The sequence below is a fragment of the Neophocaena asiaeorientalis genome, unplaced genomic scaffold (assembly GCF_003031525.2).
Source record: "Neophocaena asiaeorientalis asiaeorientalis breed wild unplaced genomic scaffold, Neophocaena_asiaeorientalis_V1.1 scaffold648, whole genome shotgun sequence".
NCBI lineage: Eukaryota > Metazoa > Chordata > Mammalia > Artiodactyla > Phocoenidae > Neophocaena > Neophocaena asiaeorientalis.
In genome coordinates this window covers 5,819,522-5,837,015 of record NW_020172781.1, presented here as the reverse complement: position 1 = coordinate 5,837,015, position 17,494 = coordinate 5,819,522, and the positions used below count along the sequence as shown (strand labels likewise).

At 49.6% G+C, this 17,494-nt stretch overlaps 1 protein-coding gene across 4 annotated transcripts in view; it reads right to left on the bottom strand.

The window, feature by feature from the left end:
- SGSM1 (small G protein signaling modulator 1) overlaps positions 1-17,494 on the bottom strand; it is an 83,135-nt gene that overhangs the window by 50,720 nt on the left and 14,921 nt on the right. For 3 of the 4 annotated variants that reach the window (XM_024741506.1, XM_024741509.1, XM_024741507.1), the window contains exons 3-4: positions 5,635-5,710; positions 2,307-2,469 (exon numbers count right to left, since the gene is read on the bottom strand). In XM_024741506.1, coding sequence (XP_024597274.1) covers positions 2,307-2,469; positions 5,635-5,710 — 239 coding nt within the window. Of the gene's footprint in view, positions 1-2,306; positions 2,470-5,407; positions 5,484-5,634; positions 5,711-17,494 lie in introns of those variants that run through there. The other variant, XM_024741508.1, reaches the window with a different exon arrangement.

Genomic DNA, 17,494 nt, shown 5'->3' with positions numbered 1-17,494 from the left:
GAATGGGAAAAGAGTTGAAAAAATAATACCGAGTGAGTGTGAAGATGTGGTAAAACTGACACTTTCCTACACTGTTGATGGGTGAACCAGATTCTCATACTGAAATTTCTTTGTTTTTTTAACATCTTTATTGGAGTATAATTGCTTTACAATGGTGTGTTAGTTTCTGCTTTATAACAAAGTGAATCAGTTATACAGATACATATGTTCCCATATGTCTTCCCTCTTGCGTCTCCCTCCCACCCTCCCTATCCCACCCCTCTAGGTGGTCACAAAGCACCGAGCTGATCTCCCTGTGCTATGCGGCTGCTTCCCACTAGCTATCTATTTTACGTTTGGTAGTGTATATATGTCCATGCCACTCTCTCACTTTGTCACAGCTTACCCTTCCCCCTCCCCGTATCCTCAAGTCCATTCTCTAGTAGGTCTGTGTCTTTATACCCGTCTTGCCCCTATTGAAATTTCTGTCTCTCTCTTACTTTCTCTCTCTCTCTTGGATGGAAAGGAGTGCTGGCCAAGAAGAGTCTTGGATTACAGATCTTTTGGTGGCTCCCCATTGCCCTGGAGAAGGAAGCTTTTTAACATGACTAGCAGGGCACTCCATGACCTTGCCCGTTTGCCTCTCCAGCCACCTCCTTACCACTCTCTGCCTCTGACCCCATGATCCAGCCAGACAGAGATATCTGTGGATCCCTGAGGCTGCGAAGCTCTCATATGAGGACTTTCGTGAGCTGCTGCTTCTTCCCGGCTTCCCCAGCCCACCCTATTCCTTGGCTGACTCCTTCTCACTCTTGAGGTCTCAGCGAGGGCACTCCCTCCTACAGGAAGCCCTCTTGCACCAGCTGAAGCTGGGGAGGGGCCCCTCCTCTGTGTTCCCTCAACCTCTGCAGCTTAACTTCCCACTCACTTCTCTGTCTTCCCCTCCACACTGTGACCTCGAGGGTATGGACAATGCAAGTGCTTTTAAAATAAAATATTGAGTCTACCAAGTGGCAAGCCTTGGCCCTTTTTCACGCCTGTATCTCCAGGGCCCAGCACAGTGCCTGGCATATACAAAGGGCTCAATAAATATGTCCATGAATGAACGATTGCACAAATGAATGAATGGACACCTGGAATGGACATCTCTCATTCCTCCATTAGAAAGTTGCTCCCAATGTTATAGAAGGTCCATGGAAATCCATCCCTTTTAAGAAGTTATCAGCAAACACCTGGGAATTTAGCAGATGGATTGGAAGGCACCTAAAGACCAGGTGGCTGAGGAGTCAGATTCCAAATGGGAGTTGGCAATGCCAAATCTATAGCCTTACCCATCATGCAGTTCTGGCCAGCAACCCGGGGCTGGCAGGGCCTAAAGGGCAAGGAAAGGGCCATTTCTCATCCAGAGTAACCACTCATGGCAGAGAGGGCAAACACATGACATGCATGCCTCTCTCTCCCTTCTGTTGCCCATAACAGGCATGACTAATCAATCCATGCCCTCTTTCCCATGTAGTCCACTCACAGCTCCAGAATCTTTCACAACACAACTCTCTGTGCAGCTACTAGGACCAAATGGGTTTGAAATCTATTTGCCATCCCTGACCAGGCTCCAGGTAGGGGGTTTGGTTGTGCAGTTGGGACGCTGGGGGTGGCTCGGGTGGAAGGCCCTCATGTACACACTCTCAGGCCATGAGCCTCCCCCCAGTACACACACTCAGCCATTAAGACAACATCCCCTTCAATGGCTGCTTCACTGTGAGCATCTGTCCACGCAGAGACCATGTTGGTTATGTTAAACTTTGATCTTCCTGCATTTGGCACAGGCTTGGCTCAGAGTAGGCACTTATTCATTTTACAGTTGTTTCTTGGGCATTTCCCAGGTGCTGAGCACTGTCTCAGACACTGGTGACCTAATGGGGGAGAGCACAGGTGCAGCTGCCTGCCCTCAAGGAGTTCAGAGTCAAGTGGGGGAGACAGACAACAATCAAGTAAACAGTAAACGAATGAATGAATAAATTACAGATGGTGATAACAACTGGGAAGACAATAAACAGAGGGATATAAAAGAGAAATGGGTGAGGGTTGGAATTTACCATTAGTTAGGAGAAGGCCTGAGGATGACAAGGAGCCAGCCATGGAAGATGAGGGGTGTGAACTGGGTGGAGGGTACAGTGTGTGCAAAGGACCTGGGGTGTGAAAGAGTCTGGAGGGTTGGAGGAGCAGAATGGAGAGTGGAGAGGGTGCAGGCTCTCACCGAGCCCGGGGGAGGAGCAGGGGCTATCCTCTGGGGGTACCCTAGCCTCTACCCCGTTCTCAGCACTTACGCGCTCTCTATCAGCTGCTCCAGGTCCTGCACCTTGCGGCTCAGCTCCTCTGCTGGCGGGAAGCTCTTGCCCACTTTCATGAAGAGAGCTGCGATCTTGTTGCTGCGCAGGAAGCCAGCCGCCCGCCTCCGCAGGCCATGCAGGACGCAGGCCTCCACAGCCGCTGCAGGGACACAACGATCAGCAGGCCCTGCCCATGCTCCCCAGTGCCCAGCCTGGCTCTGAGCTTCCGACACACACAGGTACCTTGAAGATCCGGGGACCCCAGAATCACAAATTTCGTGACAGCATCATAGCAAAAAGCACGTATACCTCTCCACCATCCAGCCCCTCAAAAGGGAGCAAGGGGGCTTAGTGGTGAACCCACGCTTGCCGCCCAAGGTCAGATCATCTCTGTTCACATTCTCTCCTGGCCAATAACCAGCTGTGTGACAGGGGTCAATTACTTCCCCTCCCTGTGCCTCAGTTTCCTCATTTGTAAAACGGGGATGGTATGAACATTAACCTCGTGAGGTTACTGCTGGGATGAGGTGGAAAAAATGCACGGAAAGCACTTTGCCCAGAGCCTGGCACATAGTGTGTGCTTTAAGAATGTTAGCTATTACTCCTGTCAATGAGGGAGGGGAGGCTGGACCATGTGACTGCTGAGCTTTATTCCGGTTAGGGAGTCACACTGTTGTCATTACTACTGTGACTCCAGTAACAGCTAACATTATGAATCTCATCTGATCTCTGCCACAGCCAGGCAGAAAGTAAAACCATCCATTTTTCAGATGTGGAAACTGAGGCTCCCAGAGGTAAACTGAACTGCCCAGGGCCACCCAGCAAATAAGTGATGGAGCTGGGATTCAAACCCACATCTGAACCCAAGGTGTGCTCACAACACTTGTGCCTCCACAAAGGGCTTTTGAAGAGAGGATTCAGTCATAACCTTCCCATTTCTGTGTTTCCCCTGGAGGCCCTGCCCAGCCCTCCTCAAATAAGAGACCTAGGGTGTAGCCTGGGTTCTACCACTAACTTGCTGTGTGACCTTAGGCAAATAACTTTCCCCCTCTCGTCCTCAGTGTTCCCCTCTAAGAAACAGACCCTGTGCAGGCCATTCTGATGTCCCCTATCTTACATCTGATACTCTCAGCAGCCTTTATTTATCTTCTTACTTTCCGTCTTACACAGCAGACTGGGAGCTCTCTGGTATGCACTGGAGCATAATCAATGTTTATGGGAAAATGTTAATTGTAATAAGAGCTACCCCTTCTTGGGCACCTACTCAGCCAGTGTTAAGGTTTACCTTCCCTGATCCCCGTGGCAAAACTCATTAAGCAAGTGTTCTAGTTACTGTCTTTTCAGAAGAGGACACCAGCACTCAAGAGCCTGGCCAAGGGCTTCCCTGGTGGCGCAGTGCTTGGGAGTCCGCCTGCCGATGCAGGGGGTGCGGGTTCGTGCCCCGGTCCGGGAGGATCCTGCGTGCCGCGGAGCAGCTGGGCCCGTGAGCCATGGCCGCTGAGCCTGCGTGTCCAGAGCCTGTGCTCCGCAACGGGAGAGGCCACAACAGTGAGAGGCCCGCGTACCGCCAAAAAAAAAAAGAGGCTGGCCAAGGTCATGCCATGTGCAAGGAGAAATACTGAGGGGTTTCAGTTTAATTGCTTGTGTTGTTTTTGTTGTTGCTGTTAGCAATGACTTGGCTTTGAAGGACTGTTCACATGTTGCCTAATCTGCTCATGGATTTAAAATATTCTGGGTGATGATCTCTAAAATATCTTCAGCTTTGCTTACATACCCAGAACTTTCATTTCTTTATACTGATTAAGTTCATGATCCATTCTGGCTTGGTAGACATTATTCCATTCTTTCCGACAATGGCTCATAAGGAACAATGGACAAAAGAAACCTCAGGGACATCCCTCAGGTCTCATTTAGAGCCAGCAGATTCCTCTCACCCCCAAACTCTGATCAGAGTTAGAGAATTATTATGATTTTTATCACTCTCTAGTCTTCTAAGTCTTTAATTGGTAGGTATGCTAGTGAGTCCCAAAATAGATATGCATATCATGTCTTTTGAAAATAAAAATGTCCAGGAGAAAAAAGAAAGCCAGAGATATATATCTATATTTATATAGAGAGATATATATTCCCATATATATGTGTGTGTATATATATGTGCACGCATAAATGTGTATTTTTATACATAACGTAACATCTTACAGAAAAACCCGAATGAACTTTTTGGCCAACCCAATATATACATAAAACGTATTTCTGGGACTTCCCCGGTAGTCCAGTGGTTAAGACTCGGCGCTTTCACTGCCATGGGCCCAGGTTTGATCTCTGCTCAGGGAACTAAGATCCCACAAGCCGGGAGGTGCAGCCAATATATATATATATGTGTATATATATATATTTATTTAACTAAATGCATTATCACCTAAAAAAATAAGATCTTGCCCAAGGTCACCCAACCAAGAAGTGGCAGAGGTGGGAAGTGAACAGAGGTGGGCTGCAAGGGGCTAAGCTAACGTCAGTGGTCTCCCAGGTCATGGCATGTGCTCGGCCAGCTGCAGGCCCACGGGGGGTGTCCCCGGCCATCTGGATGGAGGCTGATGGGCCCCTCTATAGGGCCAAGACCATGAGGGGAGCATTACAGCTTGTCCTTTGTTATGAGACTCCAATCACTAAATAAAAAGGTTTTCAGGGAGAAAGAAACACTCCCACGTATACGTACACACTGCTTATGCACTGAATCCTGACTTCAGGGACACGGTAAGACACCTGTCTCTAGCCATTGTGAAAGTACAGTAAGAACCTGGCAGCGAGGTTATTCCTGGAACCCTGTGGGCCTCGCAGGTTCAAGGAGAGAAGTCTCAGTCACGCTCTGAGCCTGCCTCCTTTGCTGAGCCAGCTGGAAGAGATCCCTCGGGATGTGTCTATGGCTCTTGATTCCTTTCTTTTTTTTTTAAGTCCTCATTCATCCTCTCTCTTTACCTGGGTGAGGAAAGGATGTAGAGCCCATCCCTTAGATGCAAGACCCTTGGTCGCTTGGGGTAGGATCAGTGCGAACGGAACCCACGGGAGGGAAGGCATCCTTCTGTGTCAACCATGATTACCTTTTCCCGGGGTGCAGATGTCATTCTTAATTTCTTCTCTACTTCCAAATCTTTTCTCTACTTCCAAATTCCCTAATGGAGTCTCTTTAGAATCCAAAAATAACTTCGCAGTTAAAAAGCAAAAGAATGACATGAGAACTTTGCTCAAAGAAAGACGCCACATACCCAGGGCAGCCCACAGAGGGGAAAAAAAAGCCGCTTTTCAAGGCCACAGGCCACTAACTCACCACAGAAAGAGATGATGTGGCTGCTGTCTTCGTGGACAAACTTGCGCGTGACGGCTTCCTCCATAATCTGCTTCACCTGGAAGGCAGAAGCACCAGAGGGGGAGACCCAAACCCACTCGGGGTGCAACCTCAAAGGGCTACATCACCCCCCACGGTGTTCTCAGGCTGCTTGGGATGTTTTGGTAACTGCTTCCCTTCCACGTCCTCCCTGCTGTGTTTTCTGTAGGGCTAGGGCCTGTGGCCTCTGATAGCTCCACACTTCACACTGAACTAAATTATTTTTTCAGGCTCTCTGCATAGTGGGCTTCTCTTGAGGTGTCACGAAAAATGTCCTCTCCTTCCTGACTGTCCACATCATCTAAGGCATCCCACCTCTAACTCCTTCCATCCCCTGTTATGGTTTCTTCAGAGTACTTCCTGTCCTATTTGTTTACTGTCTGTATCCATCTTCTACAATATAATTTCCCCAAGGGCAGGGCCTTGTCTGCCTTTTTTTTCACGGCTGTATCCATGGAGGCTAGAACAGTGCCTCGTCCACAGTAGGTCTCCATAAATATTTTCTAAGTGAGTGGATGAATGAATGAATTAAACGGGTATATTAAAAAAAACAGGAAGGTGTAGTATGAAAAATCAGCCCTGGAATCCTGTAGACCACAGTTCAAATCCCTGCTCAGGTACCTACCAGCTGGATTTGTGATCTTATTTTGGGAAACAGAGGCTTAGCAACGTGTAGAAATTCACCCAGAAACGTAGAGCTGGCCCAGAGTGGAGACAGAATCCAAGCTGGGTGTGACTCCCCAGGCTGTGTGTTTTTCATACTACATTCACTCATTCAACAAATATTTATTGAACACCTGTGATGTGCCAGGCACAGGGGACACAGCGCTGAAAGGGCAGCCGTGCCTCTGCTTATGGAGGTGGCCCTCTGGTGGCCTGAATGCCCTTCTGCTCTGCTGGATTCTGGGCCCCACTGTGTCTGGAGTCACTGTAGTACTTTAGCAAAGTGTTTCTCCCCTCTAAGGCCTCAGTTTGCCCACCTGGAGGTTGAGGAGGTCAGAAGAGATGACCTCAAAACCTGGTCCCAGCTCTACATCTCTGGGGCTGTGACACGGGGATCCGGAATCCACCCCCATCGATGAGCCCCTACTCCCTTCTGGCTGCCCTGCAGCCCACCTACACTCGGCCTGGCCAGCCCATCCACACGCCTGTCTGAGAGCAGTCTCAGGCTCTCAGTGTCCCTCTCTCCCTTCCGATTGCCTTCTGGAGGGGAAGACAGAACCCAAAGCATCCTTGGCCATGTTCTCCGGAAAAATACATGGCAGTGACCACCCGAGAGCTGACACAGCACTTCCCCCGACACAACCAAGTCAGCACCCGCACCGTGAACAGCTCCCGGCCACCAAGCCCAGCAAGCTCTAAGCCTGGTTTTGCCAGCAGCATTTCAAAGTCTGAAAACTATCTAACTGAGCCTGTGGAACTGGTCCCACTTACAAATGGGGAAACTGAGGTTCAGGAAGATGAACTAGCCCACCCAAGGCCATACGGCTAGGAAGCAGCAGAGCTGGAATTCCAACTTATAAAAATGTTTCTCATTTTGGCTCCAGCTGCCATATCCTGACCCGTCTGGCTACTAGCTGTATTTCCTCAGGCAACTCATGTCGCCTCTCTGAACCTTAGTGTTCTCACTGGGTAAAGGGCTTGTAGGAACAAGGGGCAATGGGAGGACCGCACAAGGTAACGCACCCCACGTGCTGAGTACAGAGCCTGGTGTGCAGCATACCCGCGATAAACATTAGCTGCATGCAGGTCATTGCCCTACCGAGAACCTCACACCTGGTCTCCTTTACCGTTATTCTGGTCCTGCCTGAAACATCACCTGTTGAGATTAAATTTCCTTGCTTGGGGGCCCACAGTGGCTGCTTTTTGTAACATCCATCAGATTTGTGATGATTTTGTCAGCATCTGTCCCCCCTGCCAAGCTGTGGACCCCATGAGGGCAAGCACTCTGTGTCTCCCTGCTTAACAACTGTGGTTCCAGCACACAGTAGGTGCTCAATAAAGTTCTGTTTGAGGAATGAATGGCTTGAAAGATCATGACTGACTTCTGCCTTGGTAGAATATTCCAGTTGAAAAACATGCTTTCTTGTCACTATAATCATGGGTAAACGGAGTAGCAGTATAATGACCCCTGGAGCAAACAAAGGCACAGAGAGGTGAAGTAACCTGTCCAGAGTCACACAGCTGGTGACGAGTGGATTCAGGGCTTGGACCCAGGTTTATCCGACTCCAGGGGTTGAGCCCCTTCTACAACATGTCGTTAAGCCCACATGGTCTCAAAGCATTTGGCCCCCTCTCTGCCCTCCTCAGCCTCAGGTACCTGCCTCCCTCTTTTCTCTGCTCCCAGCACCTAGACTTGGACATCCTTTGGGAATAGAGGCAGAGGGAGTGAGTTCAGGCCAAATAGTGGCGACAGCGGACTGTCAGAGAGGCATGGGGGTGGGTGTCCAGGCAGCTGGATCGGGAGTACTTTCAAAAGCACAGTGAGTAATCAACAGCCAAGAATTGGGAGCCAAACAGACCTGGGTTCAAATCCTGGCTCAGCCACTTACCAGCTGTAGGAGCTTAGGCAAACTCCTTTACCTATAGCTCCAATTTCTACAGAATTGTTTCACTGACTCTTTTGGCTCCACCACTGAAACAGACTCAGAGTCCAGCCATTTTTCCTCCCCTCCAACAGCACTGCCCAGGTGCCAGTGATGCTGGTCCAAGTCATATCTCTCCTAGATTGACACTGTAACCTCTCACTGGTCTCCCTGCATCTACATGCTAGAGGCTGTCTTAACGTGTCCAGAAGGATCTTGTTAAAAGGTAAGTCAGGAGAACAACCAGACAGAAGGTCGATAAGGAAACAGAGGACTTGGATGACATTATAGACCAACTGGACCTAACAGACACATGGACTGTCCAACCAACAAGAGCAGAACACACACTTTTCTCAGGTGTGCATGGAATAGTCTTCAGATTACTGTGTTAGGACACAAAACAAGTCTTAACAAATTTTAAAAGACTGAAATCAAAGAAAGTATCTCTTCCGATCACAATGGAATGAAGCTAGAAATCAACAGCAGAAGGAAAACTGGGAAATCCAGAAATAAATGAAAATTTAAACACACGCTTAAACAATGAGTCAAAGAAGAAATCACAAGAAAAATCAACAAACGTCTTGAGAGAAAAGAAAATGAAAACACAACATGCAAAAATTTATGGGATGAAAGGGAAGCAGTGATAAGAGGGAAATTTACAGTTGGAAGTACTTACGTTAAAGAATAAAGATCCCAAATCTAACTTTACACCTTAACGAACTATAAAAGGAGAATAAACTAAACCCAAAGCTAGCAGAGGGAAATCAAGACTAGAAATAAACAAAATAGAGAACAGAAAAAATTTAACAAAAGCAAGAGTTGGTTCAAACAATCAGCAAAACTGACAAACCTTTAAGCTGGACTGACTAAGAAAAAAGGAGAGGGCTTCCCCAGTGGCGTAGTGGATAAGAATCTTCTTGCCAATACAGGGGACACAGGTTTGATCCCTGGTCGGGGAAGATCCCACATGCCGTGGAGCAATTAAGCCCGTGCGCCACAACTACTGAGCCTGTGCTCTAGAGCCTGCAAGCCACAACTACTGAAGCCCGTGCGCCTAGAGCCCGTGCTCTACAACAAGAGAAGCCATCGCAGTGAGAAGCCTGCACACTGCAACGAAGAGTAGCCCCTGCTTTCCGCAACTAGAGAAAGCCCGCACGCAGCAACGAAGACCCAACGCAGCCAAAAATAAATAAATAATTTTTTTTTTTTTACAAAAAAGGAAAAAGGAGAGAAGACTCAAATAATTGAAATCAGAATAGAAAGAGGGGACATTACAAGGGATGCCACAGAAATAAAAAGGATTATAAGAGAATACTATGGACAACTGGATACCAACAGATTGAATAACCTAATAGACACTTAATAGACTATAGTATAGTGTAAACATAAAACTTACATGCACTGGGAAACAAAAAAATTCATGTGATTCATTTTACTGTGATATTTGCTTTATTGTGGTGGTCTGGAACCAAACCTGCATTATCTCCAAGTCAAGCCTATATAAGAAAAGCCCACAGCTACCATCATACTCAGTGGTGAAAGCCTGAAAAAGCTTTTCCTATAAGTTCAGGAACAAAATAAAGATGCCTGCTTTTACCTCTTCTATTTAACATAGCACTGGAAGTCAGCCAGATATATTAGGCAAGAAAAGAAACAAAAGAGGGGCGCACACTGGAAAGGAAGAAGGAAAATTATCTCTTTTTCCAGATGACATGATCTTATATTTAGATATTATATACAGAGAGAGAGGTTTGTTTGCCCATGTTCATAGCAGTGTAATTCACAATAGCCAAAAGGTGGAAACAACCCAAGGGTTCATCGATGGATGATAGATAAACAAAATGTAGTGTATACATACAATGGAGTATTATTTAGCCTTAAAAAGGAAGGGAATTCTGATACATGCTACAACATGGATGAACCTTTGAGCACATCATGTTAAGTGAAATAAGCCAGAAACGAAGAGGCAGATACTGTAGGATTCCACTTATATGAGGCACCTAAAGTAGTCAAATGCATAGAGAAAGTAGAATGGGGCTGCCAGAAGTTGGGGTGGGGACGAGGGGAAAATGGGGAGTTAGTGCTTAATGGGTACAGAATTTCAGTTTTGCAAGATAAAGAGTTCTGGACACTGGCTACACAATAATGTAAACATACTTAACACTACTGAACTTAAAAATGGTGAAGGATGTGAGTTTTCTGTTCTCTGTATTTTACCACAATTTTAAGAAGCATGTATGTGTTAATGTAGTATAAATAAATATTTTCTAGTTAGAAAAAACAGGGTAAGTCCGACCACCATCCCTCCAGTGCTCAGAGCTCTCCCGTGGCTCCCATCTCACCTGGAGTGACAACCCAAGTGCTCACGATGGCCCACAAGGCTCCATATGACCTGGGTCCATCACTGTCCTCCCAACCTCCTCCCCCACTGGTCCCGTCACTCACTGCACATACCCCATATCTCATTGCTGTTTGCCCAGCTCAGAGGGCACGGTCCCACCTCACGCCTTCACACTTGCTGTTTCCTTCACTGAATGCTTTTTCCCTAGAAACCTACACGGTTCAACTCTTCACTCAAATGTCACCATCCCTGATCATCCTATTTAAAATCTCAACCCCACCCCAGTCAGCACTCAACATACCCCTTTTCTGCTTATTTCTCTCCATAGTGTTTATTGCCCCTAGCACGCTATGTATTTTGCTTCTTTCTTGGCATCTCTTGACTTCCACGACCCATATACATCACTTACCGCCCTATTCTTAAGACCTAGAAGAGCACATAGTAGGCACTCAATAAGTATCTGTTGGATGAATGCATACTTCCCACGGGGAGGTTTAAATGAGGAAGTATAGGTAAAGCACTCAGCATAATGCCTGATACATAGTAGGTGGTCAATAAATAGTAACATTTTAATAATGATGACCATGACCTCTTTGCTGCCTGTCAACATATCAAATCTGGTCCATGCATCCCAAGTCCCTGCCATCAAACACATGTATGCAGGTAAAACCAAGTTAAAAACAATAAACAAAATTAACCTTGCAGGGGAAACACGGCCACCAAGGGCAGCCTACATGGGGTGAGGTTGAGCTTGGAGTTATAAGCAGGTGGGATGGAATGAGCAAGTGTGTAAGTCAGTCCTGAGTGTGTCACAGTTTGCAAAGCTCTCTCCTGCCTGCCTCACCTCACTGGATCATCACAAGAACTTCACAGTAATACCCTCTCCATTCACAGAGGAGGAAACTGAGACAGAGGAGGGAGGATACTCCTTGCAATGGGCTGCTTAGGTTCCTCCAAAATTCATACGCTGAAATCCTAACTTGCACTGTGATGGGATTAGGAGGTGAGAACCCTGACTTACAGCAGGTCTGCCAGAAGTACGAGGAACAACCTGAGATGTGCAACTGGTACCTGAAATTGGGGGGTCAGTCTTGTGGGACTGAGCCCTTAACCTGTGGGATCGGATGCCACCTCCGATAGATGGTGTCAGAACTGAGTTAATTGTAGGATGCTCAGCTGGCATTGGGGGATTGTTTGCTGTGCAGAAAACCCACAGTCTGGGTATTGGAGTATTGTGTGGGGACAGGTGAGAGCAAAGGAGAAACACACAGGAGGGGCGTGTTTTTACAGCTCACCGGCCCAGCACAGGAACGTTTGGCTCTACCGGGCTGGTGTTCCCTGCAGCAGCAGGTCAGCTCTGGGGGGTGGGAGGAGTGCCAAAGCGTGACCACTCCATTTCAGGGCAGGCCTCAGCTCCTTCCAGAGGGCCAGCCCTCTCTTAAGCAGGTTGCAGCCCCCCTGCCAACGTCCTCCTGTTCCTTGGAGGCGGCCATCTGCCTGTCACCCTCTGGAGTGGCTCTGATGCAGAGGCCCTGCTGCCAGCCTGCCTCTTTCCCCACGGTTAGCGCAGAGACCACCAGGCCTCATCGGCTCCCTCCACAAAAGGAGGCTGTGAGCGTCCTCAGGATGCGTGAAACACCCTTCAGCTTTAGATTCCGGCTCTGCTAGCAACTAGTAGGGGCCCTTAGGCTGGCACCACCCCTCTGGCCTCAAACACCTGCCCAGGATGCCTTAACCTCTTTCCATTCCTTTTCCTTGTCACCTGCTTTCCAATCCTGTAAACTGTCACCTCCCCTAATGTTATCGGCTCAGCTGTGTCCCTCCCCGGCCCCCCACCAAATTCATGTTGAAATCCTATCGCTTAGGACCTCAGAATGTGACGGTATTTGGAGATGAGATCTTTACAGAGTGATTAAGTTAAAATCAGGACATTCGAGTGAGCCTTCATCTGGTATCATCTGGGGTCTTTATAAGAAGAGGAAATTTGAACATGGACAGGTACAGAGGGAAGGCCATGTGAAGATACAGGGAGAAGACAGCCATCAACAGCCGAGGAGAGAGACCCAGAACAGACCCTTCCCGCCCGGCCCTCCAAAGGAACCAATCCTGCCGACACCTTGATCTTGGACTTCCAGCCTCTAGAACTGTGAGAAAATAAATTTCTGTTGTTTAAGCCACCAAGTGGTACCTTGTTATGGCAGCCCGAGCAGACTAATACATCTGCTGTCTTCCTCGCTCCCTCTCTCTGGAAGGCCTGGCGCATCCCTAACCATCACATGTGGCAGATAACACTGATGTAGTACAAAGAGGATGGGGCCTGGGGGCTTTGACTTCTCTGCGTTGCAGGATGGCCTGGCCAAGCAAAATTAAGATTCAGAGGTCAGCTGGTGGCCAAACCATGGGCAGGTGTCTTTACTGGGGGCTCTGTGTGTTTGAGTGATAGCAAGAGGGCTTTCTGGTTTGGGGCTGGAAAGGAAGGAAGGGTGTGGGGTACAGGGGCCATGGGACTCAGGGGTAGGGAGAGGATGGCGGTGGGGGCCATAGAAGGTTCTGATGATGTGGCAGATGCCGCAATGCACCACTCAGATCCCATGAGGACCGGAGGCTGCCAGCTGCTGGGAGGGCTGCTGTCCCTTAGGAAACAGGGTCACCTCAGCTGCAGAGAGGGCCTCCCCCAAGGTCGCAGTCCTTCCCGGGGTGGCCCATCCAGTGAATGATGCATATGGGGTGTGAAGATCCGGCATCCTTGCCCTCACACGGGACAGCTCTGAAGGGTCGTCCCAGCTCTCCACAGGGCTGACTGAGGCTTCCACGGAGGCCACATCGTGGCCCAACTTCTCCCTCCACCCACTCCTGCTTCTCTGCCTCACCTCTCCTGGTGTTGACCCCAAGAGCGTGCCCTCATAGACCTCCTGCATCCTGATCTCTATCTCAGCATTGACCTCGGATCAACATGTCTGGACAGCAATCTATAGGGACAAGTTGCAAGTGATACAAACGCAGGTGGATTCATCTGGGCAGGCGGCAAGAGAACCAGCCCTCGGATACTGAGTTCAAGGTGGAGAGAGCTGCAGGGATGGAGTAAGACAGTCCTGCCCTGAAGGGGCCCTTAGTCCAAAGAGCCACATGCTAAGAGAGGTGGGAGGCAAGTGCGATGGGGACGAGCAGAGCTCCTCGGGGTGGGGCCCAGAAGCACCGGCACCGGCACCAGCTGGGAACTCGTCAGAGATACAGATGCTCAGCCTCACCCTGGACCTACTGAATCAGAAACTCTGAGGTGGTGATCAAGCCCTCCAGGTGATCTCAAGCATGCTCAGACTGTACTCAAGGATCTAAGGGGATGGAAAAGGAGAGGCAGGGAGAGTGGGGAAGGGTGGCGGAGGATATAAAATAAGGAGCTGCCCCCAAATTCTTAAGAAAGAGGCGTAGCAGTCACAGCTGTCTCTGGGGACCCTCCCCACACAGCCTGCCCCTTCTGGGAACCTCTCCCTCCCACCCTGATCAGACTGGGGGCAGTAGCGGTTCCTGGTTCCCCAACGTTAATATCACGGGGTGCTGCATGCTTCCCGGGGCCTCACAGCATCCGTCCCTTGCCTTAGTCAACAGCCCTTTATTAAATTCACCTTGGGGGAAGCACTTGCTTCCTATCGGCACCCTGACTGCACACACACACGCTGTCTCAACTCCAGAATCTGCAGAGCGGAGAAGGCCGGCTGCTTACAGCTGTGGATCCTGAAATTCAAAGGGTCACACAGCTGGGAAGCCGGCTGCAGGGAGGAGCCCGTGGCTGCCTGGCTCTGGGCCTCTTGTCCTGGGGATGGATCTGGGGTGGGTGGTGGAGGGGAGAATGCAGCACCCAGGGTGTTCTCAGCCTGCACAAGGGGTTCCGGCGAGTGAGGGCCCCTCCCCACCTCCGTTGGCTCCCAGCTGTGGGCTAGAATATCTTCCCAGAAGTTCATAACAGGCTGACAGCCGGAGGCCAGGAGAGGAAATTAAAAGGCAACGCTGTGGGAGCCTCCCCCAGAAGGTCACTGAGAGTCTTGCAGAAGAGGGCATGGTCTCGCCACAAGAAGAAAGAGGCTGCTGCCCACTCCTGCGAGGGGGGGCCCATCCCCGGGGACAGGTCAGCACTGGGGGCGGGGGAAGAGGGTCTGGCAGCTACAGAAGACTTCCGAAATTAGCTCAACCACCTTCCCCCTCTCAGACCCCCAGACATGGTCTTGAACTTGGTCCACGTTGGAGGCAGACAGACTGAGGGACCGTGGGGTGGTCTGGAGACAGTGGCAGTGGCAGGGCGCCATCCTGGCTCCTTGCGGCCTGTGTGATTTTCTAAGCTTTGGACCAGGAATCCCGCCCATTTGCGCGGCACAGAGGCAGTGACTATGGTTGACGCCACTCTAGAGCCACACAGACCTGCATTCTCATTCCAGCCCGGCCACTCACGTCCAGTGTGAGCTCGGTCGAGTCATGCCCCTGCTGGCACCTGTTTCCTTATCTGTAAAGTGGAGCCTATCACCCCCTGGGGCTGTGCTGAGAATTAAATGTGATGTGACTGGTGAAAGGGCAGGCCGGGCTAGCACACAGTAGAAGCTTTATGACGCTAAAGCTTACCCTCACTTTTTTGGGCACTCGCTGTGTTCCGGGGACTGTCTGTAAGCACAGCCTTAATGAGGTCATTTCCCAAGTTATTCCCATTTTATAGATGGGGAAACTGACACACAAACATTAGCTAACTTGACCCAGGTCACGCAGAGGCAGCAGGATTCAGACCCAGGGCCTTTGTTCTAACAAATACTTTGTCTGTCACTGCAGAAGCAGAGGCCACTGTGAACCAAATGCTTCTGTTATTCTCCTTTTGTTCTGTCATTCTGCTTTTGTTATTAGCATAAAAGAGAATGTATACTAAGAGCATCTACGAAGTGCCAGGTGATCTGTATAGAATGTCTGATTTAATCCTCATGAGAGCATTATTATCCCCATTTTAGAGATGGATAAAGTGAGGCACAGAGAGTTTATACAACTTGCCTGCAGGTCACACAGCCAGGACTTGAAGCTAGGTCTGATGGCCTGACCTGGAGCCCTGCCTCCAGCCCTGCCCAATCCTGGGTCAGGCCCTCTGAAATCCCAAGGTGCTGAGAAACCTGTGAGGAGGGATTCTCCAGTGTCTCCCGCACTGAACTGGGAGTCAGAAGACCTGGGTCACCTGGATGTGACTCTGCCAACTACATCCCACTGTGGGGACCCTTCAGAGGCAGGGGGACCTCAAAGGTCACAGTGGTCGGGAAACTGTGATCCCTCTCCAGCTCCATTCTAAGGAGTCCTCCAACAACTGCTTGCATTTCTCCAACGATGGGGAGCTCACTCTTTTTGGAACCAGCTTCTCAGCTCTAAGGACAGGATGTGAGGAGGCAGTTGAGAGAGGCTAAGAGCCCAAGAGGCGGAGTCACTGACCTGGGGTCCAATCCTTGGCCACTCACTGCCCACATGATGCTAGACAAGCTTCCCCGTCTGTAAAATGGGGCGGATGGTCTTAGCACCCCTACCTCACAGGGGTAATGTGAGGCTTGAACGAGATTGTGGAGACTGCACTTGGCACATAGTAGGGATGCTACAAACAGTAATGACTCTTGAGATGACAGTGATGGTCAGGTTCACTGAGTGGCCCACGGTGGATATTCATGAGGGTTAGTTAGTTAGGTGAATGGCCAATTGCTAAGGGGCCCTTTCAGCTCTATTCACCAACCCCAACTTCCTCTGGCTGTGGCCCAGCCGAGCCTCCACATCAGGCCTCAGAGCACCTACCCCACCCCACCGCTGGCCCCACCCGGCAACCATTCAGAAATATGCCCCACCCTCCCCCATCCCTCCCTCCCTCTACCTGCAAATATTTAAACAGCATAAAAGGAGGATTAATCTCAGGAGGGAGACAGGGAAATCCGGGCCAATCTGCAAAGCCGGAAGGGGGGCTCCTGGTGGCTCCCCGGGCTGCCCTTTGTCTCTCCTCCTCACACCTGCCACCTGCGCACACCCAGGTACCCTCATATTGCCCACCTGGAACCCTGCCAGCTTCCAAATCGACTTGCTCCTCCTCCCTGACTCTCCACACTGTGCTGTGTTCACTCCTCTAAGCCCCGATGGGAATCACATGGCCCAGTATGTAGGGCTGTCACAAGGATTACGGAAAATACAGGCAGGGGACCTCAAATGAGACCCAGCACACAGCTGGCACCATATAAAGGGAGGCATTTTAGTGACGTGAGTAAGAACACGGGCTTGGGAGCCACCAGGCCCAGGTCAAACTCCAGCTCTGCTGTTAGCTGGGGAACCTCGGGCCTCGGTTTCCTCATCTGTGAAACGGGGATGATGTTTGCACCACCTCACAGGGATGCTACGTGAGGATTCCACAGACAAAACAGGCACAGTGCTCAGAACCGCCGTGTCTAAAACAGAGTCTCTTGCATGGCACCCTAGAACTTATCACAGTCTGATCGTCACTACACGTCTGTGGATTTATTCGTTCAGTGTCCGTCTCTCCCAAGTAAACCTTGAGCCCCTCGGACAAGCAGTCCAATATATATTTGGTGATCACTTTGATTATACCAATAACACGAATACCAGTAGCCGATGCTTATGGAGCTGGGTTCCAGGCAGTGTCCTAAGCCCCTTTGATGCCTGATCTAGTTTGCTATGTGTGTAAGGCTGGGGTCAGCAAACTTCTTCTATGTGTGTAAGGCTGGGGTCAGCAAACTTCTTCTGTAATAAGTCAGACAGCAAATACTTCAGGCTTTAGGATAGCGGTGCCATATAAAATACAGGATGCCCAGTAAAATCTAAATTTCAGATAAATAAGAAATATATATATATATATATATATATA